At 39.6% G+C, this 16,747-nt stretch overlaps 1 protein-coding gene across 1 annotated transcript in view; it reads left to right on the forward strand.

The window, feature by feature from the left end:
- The window catches only part of PTPN9 (protein tyrosine phosphatase non-receptor type 9), an 85,221-nt gene that overhangs the window by 44,219 nt on the left and 24,255 nt on the right, over window positions 1–16,747 (forward strand). Inside the window, 5 exon segments of the mRNA XM_047737230.1 lie at window positions 1,518–1,607; window positions 2,296–2,304; window positions 2,306–2,421; window positions 7,611–7,716; window positions 14,842–14,952. Coding sequence (XP_047593186.1) covers window positions 1,518–1,607; window positions 2,296–2,304; window positions 2,306–2,421; window positions 7,611–7,716; window positions 14,842–14,952 — 432 coding nt within the window.

Below are 16,747 nucleotides of genomic sequence, written 5' to 3' on the forward strand. Positions count from 1 at the left end.
CATGTACTCTCCTGTAATCCTAGTACAAATACTGTCTTCACTTGCTGCCCTGCCTCTGAAGGCATTTGAATTTGATTTTAGGGATGGATTGGGCAAGAATATAAACATGGGGCGCCTGGGTGGCTCAGTGGGTTAAGCCGCTGCCTTCGGCTCAGGTCATGATCCCAGGTCCTGGGTTCGGGCCCCGCATCGGGCTTTCTGCTCAGCGGGGAGCCTGCTTCCTCCTCTCTCTCTGCCTGCCTCTCTGCCTACTTGTGATTTCTCTCTGTCAAATAAATAAATAAAAAATCTTAAAAAAAAAAAAAAAGAATATAAACAAAGACCTAGTGTGTTCCGTTCACCAATGTGTTCCTTGCACTTAGCTCAGTGCCTGGCACATACTAATTCTACAGATATTTGCAGAATAAATGATTGAGCCAGTGAATGAACTGAGTGAGTAAATGAATACAAATGAACATAAAACCTCACAAGGGTGGGTAGCCACCTAGGTGGCTCAGTGGGTTAAGTGTCCAACCCAGGTCATGAACTCAGGCGCTGTGTCACTCCCTGTCCCTCCCACGTCACTCTCTCTTAAAAAAAAAAAAAAAAAGACTTAGCAGTAGTAGTTGAAGAAATAGGAGAACTGAGAGAGTGTTTTCTGTCTCTGATAGAGACTGTCTCAGGGGAAAGGGAAGGTGAGTGGTCAACCTTGTCATGTAAAAGGACAGCTGAAATGCCCGCTAGGTTCACTGACAGGAAGAAAGGTCCTGGCCATGGAGCGGCAGCTCTTGGTGCAGTAGTTAGATTGGGGACAATGAGAATGTAGCAGACTGAGTATAAGGAAACTGAGGATGACCTTAAGGAATCTTGCTGTGGAGATAAGAAAAATGAGGTCATGGTAGGTCTTGTTGGAGAACCTGTCGAGGGGACTGATGGCGAGGATATGTGAGGATGTCTGTTTCTAGACATTTTTGGGGTACATATTAATATCTTGCTGCATTATCACTGCTGATGTATGTTTAAGAACTTTTACCCTGCACTCTAACAATACATTTTAGTTGGTCTTTGGGGTTAGGATCGGCACTAATTTATTTATCTATCTATCTATTTATTTATTTATTTAAAAAAAAAGATTTTCTTTATTTATTTGACGAGATCACAGTAGTCAGAGAGGCAGGCGGGGTGGGGGGGCAGGAAGCAGGCTCCCCACTGAGCAGAGAGCCCGATGTGGGACTTGATCCCAGGACTCTGGGATTATGACCTGAGCCGAAGGCAGAGGCTTAACCCACTGAGCCACCCAGGTGCCCCAGGATTGGCACTAATTTAAAGGAAAATATCATACATAAGAGGCTGATAAGGTGGCATTGGAGGAAAATTCAGGTAACACTCAGTTGGCCTAAAGGGTGTTACAAAGGAATTTGTGAGTCAGTTAGTTGACTTCTTAAAGTCCCTTATCTCTGAGTTTTGATGTTTACATAAAGCTCTCCTGGATACACAGTATTTTCATATTAATTTATCTTGCTGTGCTTTATTCTTAGGAAACACGAAGGAAGGAAGGCATTGTGAAGCTGAAACCTCATGAGGAACCTCTCCGTTCTGAGATCCTTAGTGGGAAATTCACCATCTTAGTGAGTCTTTATGAACCCTTTTTGTAGTGTCTCATTACTTCCTTTTGTAGCTGTTGTCCTCTTTGGATTTTGTTCCTAGATAGCTTTTCCTGAGTCTGAAAGTCTCAACATTCAGGAGCAAACATGAAGCAGTTGTGCAGTTTGCACAAAATAATTCTAGTGACAAGTGAAATTATTGAGAATCATTTGTACAGTAGGTCAAGCAGAGTTTCTTCATTGGTCCATTACAGTTAGTTGAGGTCTTTGGGTAGGTACACAGTGGTTCAGAGGCCTGTCCTTACTGGATTCTAGACATACAGCCTTTTGAATAAGTATACAATGGTACTTTTAAGGCAGAGCATGGAAACCATGGTTGTATTCTGTGGTTTTTCCCCTGATGTGTGTTTCTTTTGCTATCCTATTGGGGAAATTAGCTAGGCAGCCAGTGTAGACCATCCTTTAATCTCTCTGCCATTGACAAATTAAGGGAATATAGTTTTTCCCTATCACACAAATAAGATCCAGGGGCTGCTAAGAATCAGGCATGGGATGAAATAAATATTCTTCTCTTTCTGGGGTAACTGATGCAAGTCAGAGAGTATTGCCACATCTCTTCTCTTCAAATGAAATTTTTGACTAGGATATAAGAAGCCTAAGTGTGGTGATTTTCTATTCATTTCTAAATATTTCTCATTTTACTTGCTTCTAGAATGTTCGGGGACCCAACAGGAGCCTCCATTGCCCTCTTCACTGCCAGATTGCATCACCCCCACAAGTCAGTCCAACATGTGGTACTTCAGGCTCTGTTTTACTTGCTAGACAGAGCTGTGGATAGGTGAGCATGAAGATTATCTTTTAGTTGATCCGTATCCAGATGGGGCAGTGATAGTCCTTGACTAAGTTGATTAACTCAATAGTACCTTCACTGTGCACCTAGAATGTGCCCTGGGAAGTGCTGTAAATGGAAAACATTCCATGTCCTTAAGGGCTTGGCATGTTTCCAGGTACTATAGATCGAGGGTATTCTTTGTATTTTTACCTGCTTGGCTCTATTTTAGGATTATAAAAGCTGAGAAAGCCAACTAACTAGTTATCCTCATTGTGAGAATTACTTATTGAGAGAATGTGAAGGGGAAATGACTTGTGTTGACCTGCTGCTCATTTGCTCTGAATATTGATTTTTCTTTTCTTTTCTTTTCTTTCTTTCTTTCTTTCTTCTTTCTTTCTTTCTTTTTTTTTTTTTGATTATTGTTTTTAAAACAATCTGGGGCCTCACTTTCTTTGTAAAACAGGAATAATGCCATTTAGGTCAGGATTTTGAGAATCAGCATTCAGGAGAGAAGAGTCCAAAAGTACAAAGTTAAACAAAATCATCTTTATGAACAGGTTCAGGGGCAAAAAGAATTAGCTCGGGTCATTTCTCCTTCCCTTTCCAAGGTAATTGGTAATTTGACTATTTTAGGCAAAGAAACCGAAGCCCCAAGAAGTTACGTGACTCGTTTACAGTCATCGCATCTCATCGCAGTTGGGTTAGGGCTAGGATCCTAGTTTCTTTGCTCTTGGCCAGAGCTAATTGTACCCTACCATGTTGTCCTTTTGCTGTACTTCTTTTTTTCCCTGGTGAATGCCATTTGCAGTTTGTTGTTGTGCTGGATGTCATTGGCTAATCCTCTGGGCTAGAAGTGATAGTGAGAGACTAAGATAGTGAGAGACATCTATGTACACCTTCAGTCACACCATGGACTTAGAGGATGCGGACAGCCAAATGGTTGTCTAAAGTGGGCCTCTGTCTGATTCACTTGTTACTGCCTTGTTAATGTTACTTCCATAGTATTTCCTTCTGCTTTTGTGCTAACCACACATAGCACCATTCTGAAAAAGAAAAGTTTACTAAGGTAAGGAGAGAGGAGCAGTGGTTTCAGAGTCACTGTACTGCCCAATCAGAAGTGTGAAATTTCTCAATTCTTTCCTGTGATTGGTCTTCAGGTGTAATTTCCAGAACATAGGTTCCTTTGAAATGCTTTAGCTCAAGAGAAATAAATGAAAGTCTCTTTTATCAGAAAATTCACTGGCCTTCCTTCATGGGCAGCTTACAGTCAAAGCACTCCTGTAGGCATGGCAGTGGCCAAAGTTTGCTCTTTCTAATCCGCGTGATCCCATAGGAAGACCGAACAGGTAAACATACTTAAAACTGTTTTCATGATGTCCACCCTTTTCTTAAAAACCCTTAGTGACTCCTCATTATTCAGAAGGTGCATATAAGATAAATAAACGTGAAACATTTTCTCCAAGCAAAATATTCTCACTAGTGAGTAGAAATTCTTTTTTTCCTATGTTAACTTTCACTGAGAACATGAGTAGCTGGGAAGGGGCAGAGGGAGAAGCACATTCCCCGCTGAGCAGGGAGCCCAACACAGGGCTCCATCTTAGAACCCTGAGATCATGACCTGAGCCAAAGGCAGATGCTTAACTGACTAAGCCACCCAGGTGCCCCAACCTGGTTATTGGTTATTAATAATACCAATTATTTTATATTGAATTTTACACAGGTTTATGATGTAATTTATCTTATACTATTGTTTTTTATGTTTACCACTAGATTGTAAGCTTTTTAAGGGCAGGGAACCTTTTTCATATTATATAATAGAAAATCCTCAGATCTCTGTGGGTGGCATGGAAATGGTATCATAAACTTCCACACATCATCTGTCTTCAGACTGATCTATAACAAATCTTGTTTCATTGATAGCCTTTCACCATCCCCTACTCTCAATTATTTTAAAACAAATGTCAGGGACTGTGGTTTAAACATCTTGGTGTTCCCAGGTAGCATCTAGCTCAGGAAATCAAACTCAGTAGGAAAACAATTATTCTTGGTAAGGAATTAGCTGTCATTGTAAACCTCATATTCTGTACCCAGAAAAACAAAGATCCTACCACATTTGTATTTATTTCATGTGCCTTTACAGGATGAGCAATTTTTAGGAATATAGAATCTGCATCATTACTAACTGTAGCCTCTTTTTATTAAATTCTGTTTCCCTTGGCACTGACTTCTCTTTGTTTCAGTCCTCTGCCATAGGCTGGTGCTGTGAGGGGAAAATCTATAGTTCTTTGATTTTGGCCCTTGATGACCTTGTGGAGTAATGAGAAGCCTCTAGACCTGGATAGTCTACTCAGTAATTGTGCTACTCTTGTAACATCATCTTTGATCTTGGTGAATCATAGTCTCTCTGGAATCATGAAAAAAGGAGTCAAGATTTAGTATTAACTATAACCTGTCGAGACCATCTGAAACTCAGAAACTGCTGGAAAACTTGCGTGTATCCCAGAATTAGAGATTTTTTAATTGCTACTTCATGGGTGGGTACTTCCACCATGCCAAAAATTTAAGATACAAAATAACATTGAGATCTCTGATTTCAGGATTCTTTTGTGCCAAAAAATTTTCTAACTTTAAGTAGGTAGGAAAGCTATTGCTATCATCTGTGAGTAATCCAAACGAAAAATTTATTCCTAATGATCTTTTAGGCATGCAGATTGAAATAGGTAAGGATCTGTCTTGGTGGAAGAGTACAACTTTGCGAAGCCTTTAGGCAGTAAGGAGATTCAATTGAGGAATACTTTTTTTTTTTTTTTAAAGATTTTATTTATTTATTTGACAGAGAGAGATACAGCAAGAGAGGAAACACAACCAGGGGGAGTGGAGAGGGAGAAGCAGGCTTCCTGCTGAGCAGAGAGCCCGATGTGGGGCTTGATCCCGGGACCCTGAGATCATGACCTGAGCCAAAGGCAAATGCCTAATGACTGAGTCACCCAGGCACCTTATGAGGAATACTTTTCATATCTTCACATGTTTTTTGTTTGTTTATTTTTGTTTTTAGAGAGAGCCCATGTGCATGCAGCCAGAGATGGGGAGAGGGAGAGAGAATCTTAAGCAGGCTCGACACCCAGCAGGGAACTCAACACAAGGCTAGATCTTATGACTCTGAGATAAAACCTGAGCCAAAATCAAGAGTCAGGTGCTTAACCGACTGAGCCACCCAGGTGCCCCTCTTCACATGCACTTAACCTCAGTATGGTAATAAGCTCTTACTTTTCAGGATTCTTCCCACCCCCCTTTTTAAAAGATTTTATTCATTTATTTGACAGAGAAAAGAGAGAGCACAAGCAGGGGGAGCAGCAGACAGAGCGAGAGGCAGGCAGAGAGAGAGGCAGCCCCCCCTCCCCCATTTTGAGCAGGGAGCCTGATACCGGATTCCATCCCAGGACCCCGGGATCAGGAGCTGAGCCTAAGACAGACAATTAACCGACTGAGCCAGCCAGGCTCCCTCTAGATGCTTTCCTAAGACCTATGGGTTTCTCTCCTTCTACGTCCTAAGAGTTACATTCACCATCATTGAGCTTAGAATTTGTTTCATAGTTTGCCACAGGTCTGAAGTATTTTCTTAGCAGTGGGCTTCCAGGCCGACTGAATTCTATTCAGTAACCATTTATCATGAACCTATTTGCAAGGATTGTGCTAGGGACTGTTGGGAGTAATGAGATGAACAAAACACTTTTTTGTTCCCAGGAGAGAATCAGATGGCTATACAGAGTTGAAGTGCTTTGGGGCACCTGGGGGGCTCAGTGGGTTAAGTGTCTGACTTTGGGTCAGATCATGATCTCCCTCTCCCTCTTGCTTTGCCCTTCCCTGCATTTGTGTTCTTTCTGTCTCTGTCTCTCTCTCAAATAAATAAATAAATAAATGAATTAAATAAAATCTTTAAAACAACAAAAACAAAACAAAGTTGAAATGCTTTAAGAACCACAAGGAAATCCCACAGGAAGATTTATGGGGCTACAAGGGACTTAAGGATAGCAGTACATTTTGATCATGGTTATCAGGGAGGTCTTCATGGAAGAGGAAGCTTTTGAGTTGAAGATGAAATGTTAGGAAGTTTGGATAGGCAGATTCAGAAACCTGGGAGGAAACAGTTCAAATTTTGATAACCTAGATGTTCTGGAATATTCTCAATCTAGGAGTTTGGCACTTGATAAATACGCATCAGTAAGCATAATTCCAGTTCCTAACATGTGGGTTTTTTTGGCCACACCTCTAGTCAGTTCTCTGACACCAACTCTGTTTTACACTCCAGCTCAATTCTGATACTGCCTGATAGATCCCACAGGTTAAAGGTTTTCAATCCTATAAGACTAGTCCCGTCCAACCCCAACTCCCACACATGATGCCAGTAGCAAGTTCAGTTTGTCACCTGTGCTTTTTATCAATGGGCTATATAGATTGAAGTTTCCTGACTTGGGTACAGTGAAATTTACTACAGTGGCTCACAGAACTCAGAGAAACATTTTACTTACTAGTTTACCAATTTATTATAAAAGAACATAACTCAAAATAGCTAGATGGAAGGGATACATAAGAAAAGGTATGGTGAAAGAGCCCTAGAGCTTCCATGCCTTTTCTGAGAGGGCCCTCTTTCACTACCTCCATCTGAGAGCTCCAAACCCTATCCTATTGGGTTTTTATGGATGCTTCATTACATGAGCATGATTGACTAAATCATTGGCCATTTGAAATTGAACTCAATCTCTAGTTCCTTTCTCTTTCCTGGAGGTGGGGGAGGGTAGGCCGTGTGGGGTGAAAGTACCAACCCTCTGTAATCACGAGGTTGGTTCCCCTGGCAACCACCCTCTTCTTTCTGGGACCCAAGGGCATTCCAGTTGTTGTCTCATTAACATCACAAAAGACACCTTTGACTCTCTGCACTTATGAAATTCCAAGAGTTTTAAAGGAGCTTAGTGCCACCAATCAGGTTGAAGACTAAATATATATTTTTTTTATTGTAAAATCACAGTATCATAAAAAGTATAGCAGATACCAAAGATGAATCATATTTTTGTAAGACCAGTGTTCAGGGAGAGAGTTATTTTGGTCCCATAACTCTGTTTTTGTGCCCTAGGCTTTCAACCTCTCTCATCCATCTTATTACTTATAAATGTTTTTGTTCAATGGTTGGTTTACAGCTTTGAAACTCAGAGGAACGGACTGGTGTTTATCTATGACATGTGTGGTTCTAATTATACCAACTTTGAGCTGGATCTTGGCAAGAAAGTTCTCAACCTGCTGAAGGTAAGACTGTGAGAAGGCCCCTCAAGTCTCCTTCACTGGTCAGGATACTTTATTCTTTGGGAGACTTAGGAATGATGTAAACTTCAGACATTATGTTCAGTGTAAAGGTCACCTGTAAATGAGGACTAATATGTGCTTCCCAGAATACAAAATGGTCTTAAAAGTGAAGTGGGAGGAATTAAAAAAGGAAATGCACAGGAACATTCTGAGTCATAAAGGAGTGTTGCCCCTTTCCTGGAGTTGTAGAATAAGAATTAATGAAGGCCAAGGTATGTCCAGTGTCTGAAAAATGTCACCTAGCCAATGACTTTCAGACTTTTTGTCTCAATCTAGTCGGAAATAGGTTTTACATGTTTACATGTTGAATTCATACACAAAAGTATGTGTACACTAACCTATACACATACATGTGGAGGTCTATATATAGATAAGTTCTTACACTCTTTTTTTTTTTTTTTTTTTTTTAAAGATTTTATTTATTTGTCAGAGAGAGAGGAGAGCGAACGAGCACAGGCAGACAGAATGGCAGGCAGAGGCAGAGGGAGAAGCAGGCTCCCCGCCAAGCAAGGAGCCCGATGTGGGACTCGATCCCAGGACGCCGGGATCATGACCTGAGCCGAAGGCAGCTGCTTAACCAACTGAGCCACCCAGGTGTCCCAAGTTCTTACACTCTTATCCCAAACTCCCAGAAGTCCAGAGGTCTTTTGTAATCTTGTGAACTTTAAAAGATAATATAGTATATATACCACTTTATAATCAAACACATAAATATTTTTGCAATGAAACGTATTATTCATAATGAGTGGAGAAGAATAAAGGCTATGAATAGCCTATGGCATTTCAGGTCAGATCTTGCTGCTCCATGAATTTTTTTTTTTTTTTTAAAGATTTTATTTATTTATTTGACAGAGAGAGAGAGAGAGAGATCACAAGTAGGCAGAGAGGCAGAGAGGGGGGGGAGGCAGGCTCCCTGCTGAGCAGAGAGCCCTATGCGGGGCTCGATCTCAGGACCCTGAGATCATACCTGAGCCAAAGGCAGAGGCTTAACCCACTGAGCCACCCAGGCATCCCTGCTCCATAAATTCTTGCACTAAGCTTCAGAAGAAACTTCAGGTTTTCAGAGCTGTTTAGATTTCAGAGTCCCAGGATGAAGTTGTGTAGATGTTTACACAAAACAATAAAGCTTCACAAAACAAGCTTTACCCCTTACTATGTGCAGTCACTTTGATTTTTCAGTATCATATTTTTAAAAAGTTAGTTGTAAGCTACTAAATCAATTTGAGGACCCATTGAGTGCCAACTTGCAGTTTGAAAATCATTGATCTATGAGTCTATGCATGCTTTGTTCTAGGATCTAACTTGGCATTGCTGTGGAAGTAGATTTTTAGAAGTGCTATTAGAGCTTTATAACAGAGTATACAGAGGAGGTATTATTATTGTGTGTTGTTTTCTGGTAGTTCATTGGTCACTCATTATATTACTAAAGTCACTATTATGGCATTTAGCTGTGATTCAGTTCTTTTTACTGATAAGGATGATATATGATTTTTTTTTTCTTTACTAATATGGCATAGTAGTATGGCCAGTGATTATAACTTGCCATTTTTTACTTAACAGTTGTGTCTTCGTCATCCTTCTATGTCAGTACATATAGCTATTACTCATTTCTTTTCTCTCTCACTTTTTTTTTTTTTTAAAGTAAGCTCTACACCCAACCCTGAGATCAAGGGCTGCGTGCTCTAGCAACCTGGCCAGCCAGGCACCCCTTTCCTCACTTTTTCTAATGGCAGCAGAGTATTCTTTTTATGGATATATCAAGCAGAAAAAATGAAGTTCATGCTATTTTTTTGTGTTATTATAAAGGCTTCAGTGAGTATTGTTTTACATATTTTTGTCTATTTGACCAATCATTTCTTCAGGATAAATTGCTATAAACAGATTTGTAGGGTCAAAGAGTTCACACATTTAAATTTTGGCAAATATTGCCAAGTAGCCCTCTAAAAACTTAGTTCAGATTTACACTCCCATCAACAGCCTTTTTCACCAGTCTTATCAATATTGATTTGTTGTTTGGATTCTAATCATGTTCGTGTTTTTGTGGTGTTTCTGTTATTACTGATGAGCTTCAGTGTATTTTCATGTTTATTGCCAAGAGGTATTTACAAATTTTTTTTCTTCTCATATACTTTACTCAATTTTTTAAAAAGATTTTTAGATTTGTTTTAGAGAAGAGTGTGCACAAGAGCGAGTACACACAAGTTGGGGGAGAAGGGCAGAGGGAGAGGGAGAGACAGAATCTCAGAGGCCCCTCTGAGCACAGAGCCTGGGGCACCACCCTGAGATCATGACCTGAGCCAAAACCAGGAGTCAGTTGCTCAACCTACTGAGCCATCCAGGCGCCCTCATATACTTTACCCAATTTTTTACCAACATGTTTATCTCTTACTAATTTATAAGAGTTGTTATTAAAAAATATTAAGTATGTGTTACCAACATTTTTTGTAGTTTTCTTACTCAAATTTACAGTGTCTTACTGTAAAATTACTTTACTGTAAAATTACTCTTACTGCTATGTTTTCATTTTTTTCATAATGATTTTCATATACTATATATGCTTTATTCAATAATATATATCATATATAATATATAGTATTATAGATCAAATAATTTGCTTTCAAACAGCTATCCGGGCAACATTTACTAACTACTACATTTTTTTCCTACTCATTTGAGATAATATCTTTATATTACACTAAATTCCCATATGGTAGGCATGTCTCTTCTGACACTCTATGCAATTGATCTAGCCCATCTAGACCAATATAAGCATGGTTTTATTTATTATACTCCTAAAGTTTACTATCATAGGTCAAGCTTTCTGTCACACTGTTTTTTCTGAAAGTTGACTATATTTTTTGCATTTTTATTCTTTTTATATGGACTTTTGTGTACTTTTAATTTTTTTTTTTTTTAAGATTTTATTTGAGAGAGAGAGAACAAGTGAGAGAGAGCATGAGGTGTGGAAAGAGGCAAAGGGAGAGAGAGAAGCAGAGTCTCTACTGAGCAGGGAGCCCTTCGCTGGGCTGGATCCCAAAATCCTTGGAATCATAACCTGAGTTAAGGCAGACACTTAGCCCACTGAGCCACCGAGGTGACCCTTATTTTATTTTTAAGTAATTTCTGCACTCACAACCCTGAGATCAAGTCGCATGCTCAGGGATGCCTGGCTGGTTCAGTAGATGGGGGGGTGAGATCTGTATCTTAGGGTTGTGAGTTTGAGTCCCATGTAGAATGCAGTGATTACTTAAAAGGGGGGGGGGTTGCATGCTCTACTGACTGAACCAGCCAGACACCTCCTATTTCTTTTTTATATTATAAAAGCAATTCAAGAAAAAGTCTCTGACCCTCTCCCTCAGATACCCCAGTGCCATTGCACTTTGTCAAAATTTTAAATCTAAATCCAATGAGAAAAAAAAATTTTTTTTTAAAGATTTATTTATTTGAGAGAGAGAATGAGCTGGGGAGGGGCTGAGGATCATGACCTGAGCTGAAAACAAGAGTCTGACACTCAGCCTACGAAAGCCACCCAGGTGCTCCTTATTATGTCTTTCAACAAAGTTTTAAAGTTATTTTATCTATGTGTCTTATGTAGTTTGTTCCTAGGCTAAAAAAATATATTCAAGTATTAAAAACACAGAAGACACCAAGGATAAATTATCTTTTTGTAATACTAGTAACTTACAGGAAGAAAAAGAGAGGGATAGAGATAGTGTATAGGTGTTCAAGTGTTACTATAAATCAGATGTTTTTACCATTATAATTTTATGCTGATTATTATTTATAGGGTGGCTGATTTTTTTCATGATTTATCTTTTATACTTAAAATACTGTTATAATCAGAAAAAAATTTTTATCGTAGAAAATTTTGGACAGCTCATATCAAGATTTATATTATGCATAAATAAACACTGTTGACATTTTGGCGTATGGCACTTCTAGATGTTCCTCAATATGATCTTAATTATGTTTGTTTTTTTTTAAAGATTTTATTTATTTATTTGACAGACAGAAATCACAAGTAGGCGGAGAGGCAGGCAGAGAGAGAGAGGAGGAAGCAGGCTCCCCGCTGAGCAGAGAGCCTGACACGGGGCTCGATCCCAGGACCCTGGGATCACGACCCGAGCCGAAGGCAGAGGCTTTAACCACTGAGCCACCCAGTTGCCCCAAAATTGTGTAATTTTTAAAACAAAATTAAGGTTATAGTTTTGGTCCTGTTTAGTTTAATTAAGATTATATTATGAACATTTTCCATAGTTGCAAAATAGTCTTTGAAATTTTAATTTTAATGGTTGTATAATAATTTTTTTAAGTCAATTTTGAGGATTTTATTTATTTATTTGACAAAGGCAGAGATCACAAGTAGGCAGAGAGGCAGGCAGAGAGAGAGGAGGAAGCAGGCTCCCTGCTGAGCAGAGAGCCTGATGCGGGGCTCGATCCCAGGATCCTGGGATCATGACCTGAGCCGAAGGCAGAGGCTTTAACCCACTGAGCCACCCAGGCGCCCCCGCTATATAATAATCTTATTATAGGATAATACAATTTTGTTAAGCCCTACCCTTTTCAGACACATACATTCTTTCCAGTTTTATCTATCTATCTATCTATCTTAAAGATTTTACTTGACAGAGAGAGACACAGTGAGAGAGGGGACACAAGCAGGGGGAAAGGGAGAAGCAGGCTCTCTGCTGAGCAGGGAGACTGACAGGGGGCTTGATCCCAGGACCTTGGGATCATGACCTGAGCCAAAGGCAGACGATTAATGACTGAGCCACCCAGGTACCCCTTCTTTCCAGTTTTAAAGTACTGTTTTTAACCACCAAAAAGAAAGGTGCAAGGGGCGCCTGGGTGGCTCAGTGGGTTGATGCCTCTGCCTTCTGCATGGTCCCGGGGTCCTGGAAATAAGCCCTGCATCAGGCTCTCTGCTTGGCGGGGAGCCTGCTTCCTCTTCTCTCTCTGCCTGCTTCTCTGCCTACTTGTGATCTCTATCGGGTAAATAAGTAAAATCTTTGGGGGAAAAAAAGGTGCAATAAACATTTCTGTTCATAAATTTTTGTGTTTCTGGTTATTTCCTTAGGGTAGAATGTCAGAAATGGAATTACTTGATCAGAGAATATGCACATTTTTAAGGATATATAATGCTAGATGCCTTCTAGAAGATGTAACCATTTCCCATCAACAGTGTATATGGATGCCATACAGTCATTTAAATGGAACAAGCCTGAGTGTGTAGTTCTTTGCTCTGAAGAAGTAGATATAAAGGCTTCCATTTTTAAATTTATCATTTTGTGGAGATTTAGGTATTTTTCCAGACTGTTTTTTTGACCTGGCAGGTGCCTTGTCTCTTTAGGTCCTGAAATAAATTGTTGTGGTTGTTATTTAAAGGTTTTATTTGTTTATTTGAGAGAGAGAGTATGCATGTGAGCACACGTGTGCAAGCACAGGGAGGGGCAGAGAGAGAGGGCGAGAGAGGATCTCAAGTCGACTCTGCACAAGTCTGCATGGAGCCCAGAGTCCAATGCGGGGCTCCATCTCACGTCCTGAGCTGAAACAAGAGGCGCTTAACCAACTGAGGCATCCAGGCACCCTGAAATTATTGTCTCTCGGACTTTAGTGAAGAGGAGTATAGAAGATTTTGTTCTGGATACTGTATATTCTCTATAGGGTATGTTTGTGGACCCCCCAAATCAGTGGAAGAGTAGCCGGAGAGTGACATGTCAAATTGAGAATCTGTCTTTTTTGAAAAAGAATAGGGAGAAAATGGTAGAAGATACTTAGCTACAATTTCCTCTTTTTTTTTTGTTTTGTTTGTTTTTTGATTCCTTGGGAATAATTTCTTCCAGTTAGAATGCCAGTATTACTTGGTATCCCTGCCCATGAGAAGATCTGGGATGTTAAACTAAATGAAACCAAGAGCTGTGAATTAGGAAAGATTAATTTTTTTATTTTTATGCTTTGTGTGGATCAGGGTGTCTCCTTCCCTTTAGATTTCATTGTGCCCACTAGATTATATTTATCGACTGAATAAATGAATACATGACTAGATGAAGAGATGGGTAAAAAATAATTATAAACACGCAGAAGTCAGAATCAAAGGTTTTAAGAGAGATGTTTCTTTCATATTGTTTATTCATGATCTGATTTTTTTTTAAGTTTTTAAAAGATTTTATTTTATTTTTTTAAAGATTTATTTAATTATTTGAGAGAGAGTGCAGGGGGTCGGGCCTGGGAGAGCAAGAGAGGGTCTTAAACACACTCTGCTCTGAGTGCAGAGCCTGACATGGGGCTTATCTTCCAACCCTGAGATCACGACGTGAGCTGAAACCAAATGTTGGATGCTTAACCAACTGCACCACAGAAGTGCCCCAAGATTTTATTTTACTACACCCAACATGGAACTTGAACTCACAGACCCCAAGATCAAGAGTTGCAGGTTCCATGGACTGAGCTAGCCAGGCACCCCTTTCTTAAAGTTTTAATAAGCAGAACTTAAAGATGCACACATTTATGCTGATAAAAGTCAGTATCAATTTTTGATCCATAAAGCTTAATGTTGACAAGAAGGTAACATTATAACTTTTAAAAGTAAATCACTTTTTGGGGCACCTCTGTGGTTCAGTTTGGTCAAGCGTCTACCTTTGGCTCAGGTCATGATCCCAGTGTCCTGAGATTGAGCCCCATGTCAGGCTCTCTGCTCAGTGGGGAGCCTGCTTTTTCCTCTGATTTCCCTTTCCCCTCTGCCTGCTGTTTTCCCTGCTTGTGCTCGTTCTCTCTCTGTCAGATAAATAAATTTTTTTAAAAAAGTAAATCATCTTTTAATTTTTTATTAAGCTTTTCATTTTAATTCCAGTATAGTTAACATAGAGTGTTCTATTAGTTTCAGGTGTGTAATTTTTAAATTTTTAACCACTTCTGTAGTTACTGAAATGAAACCTGAACTAGGCTTTAGACTCCCCCTGCTGGGTAAGGATGGGGAAAAGAGCAGAAAACCTACACTCTGGGTTTGAACAGTCACAGATTCCAGTGCCTTAATTGATATCTTTAAATTTTCATGTGTGTCCTCCACAGGGAGCGTTTCCTGCTCGTTTGAAAAAAGTACTGATTGTGGGAGCGCCAATATGGTTCCGAGTGCCCTATTCCATCATCAGCCTCCTCCTGAAGGACAAAGTCCGGGAGAGGGTAAGGCAAGCTTTATTTTATTTGTAGGTGGAGGTGGTTATTTGAAGGAGGTGACAGACTTCCCATTTCTGCTGTTGAAACCTGCCAATTAATTTTTTACCTTCAATAGAGTTCGTCTGGGCTATCTCCTAAAGTGCTTTCTGCTTCTATTAGTGTATCCATTTATATTTTCTGCTTTATTCTTTACTCAGGTCAGTACAGGCTTCCTTTCCCACTGTACTGCTAGTTCCTTGAAGTTAGGAGGTAGACATAGTTTGGCACTCTCCCTCCATAGTATCTTGCATAAAGATAACAGTGAAGGAGTGTATTCATGGATAACTTAGGAATAACTACTCCTTCCAGAATTTAGCCTAGTGCTATACCTGTGTATTTAACAATCTCTAATAGAATTGTATTAGTTGAACTGATGTTTGAATTTGTTCAACTGGAAATACTAATCTGTCCTTTGACCACCAGCGTGGTGGAGGAGAATCTCTCACTATAATTCTTTATATGTCTATTTCCATTCCTGGCATTTTCTCTTAAAACACCTTGTTGCTTCCTAACTTCAAAAATGTTGTCTTAAAAAAAAAAAAGTGTTGTCTAAAATGATCTTAATTCTGTTATCTCCTGAGTGTTCTAGGACTGAAAGGTTTTGATTTTATTCATTCATTCATTTCTCACCCTTGAAAGAAAGGGCATATGAAACATTGACGTAATCTGATTATAGTTGTTATGAAATATTATTAGAGATTTTTGTAGTATAGAATTATGAGATTATATCAACAACAATGTGGATCTTTATAGCAGGGGAGACTTGTGTTGGAGAGGGGAAACTGAAGATGTTTGGCTTTGTGGAAGTACTTAGGGACCTAGTGACTGAGAGTAGGAGAAATCTTTTCCAAGATACTCTTTGATAGGACTCCTCAGGCAAATTCTTGCACTTGTTATATGTAAGTATTAATGTATAATTAAGTATATAAACTTAAAATATATGAGCACCTTTATAGTCCAGGTTCTGGGCCCTGGGAATAAAAAAATGGAGTGAGACTTCGTTTACCTGTAGAGAGCTCGTGTTCCTGATAGGGAACACACAGGTAGACATGAGGTAGACACAGAGTTGAGAATATTGTATTGAGCAGTCAGGGAGGGCTTCACAGAAGAGGTGAGCTTTGTAGCTTGTCCATGAAGAGGCCAAGGAGGAAAAGAGGGCATTCTAAGAAGAGACAACAGCAAGAGTGACAAGCATTCCCATTTCACACAGACTTTATGTCAACTAGGCCAGTTTTGTTCAGTAAGTTTGTGTCTAAGCAGAGAGCAGAATTAGGATTACTTTTCTGGCAGTTTTCCTGGGCTACCCTGTGTCTGGGTCTAGTGTTATTTTCATAGAAAACTACCTTTGAGAACATCCATACTGAACTGTGAGTAAAGTGCCAGGCTTAGAGTTGGTTACCTTACTATGGGGTTGACCAAAAAAAATCACTACCTGTGCATTCTTAATAATCAAAAAGGCAAATACCTGCATGAGATGTCACTAGGAAGCATTGTTAATAGTATAAAGGCTTTTGTTCAGTGTACTTTCCTTTTGAGGTATATAAAAGGGCTCCCGGGACACCTACCTGGCTTAGTCAGTAGAGTCATGACTCTTGATCTTGGGGTTGTGAGTTTGAGCCCCATGTTGGGTGTAGAGATTACTTAAAAATAAAATCTTAAAAAATGCAGGGACAAATTACAGGAGTGTATTTTATATACATTCTGGGAAGTCAGACTTTTGGGGAAATTATAGGACTTTAATCCCAGGCAGATGAAATGCAGT

This window comes from Lutra lutra, chromosome 7, assembly GCF_902655055.1.
Source record: "Lutra lutra chromosome 7, mLutLut1.2, whole genome shotgun sequence".
Taxonomy (NCBI): domain Eukaryota; kingdom Metazoa; phylum Chordata; class Mammalia; order Carnivora; family Mustelidae; genus Lutra; species Lutra lutra.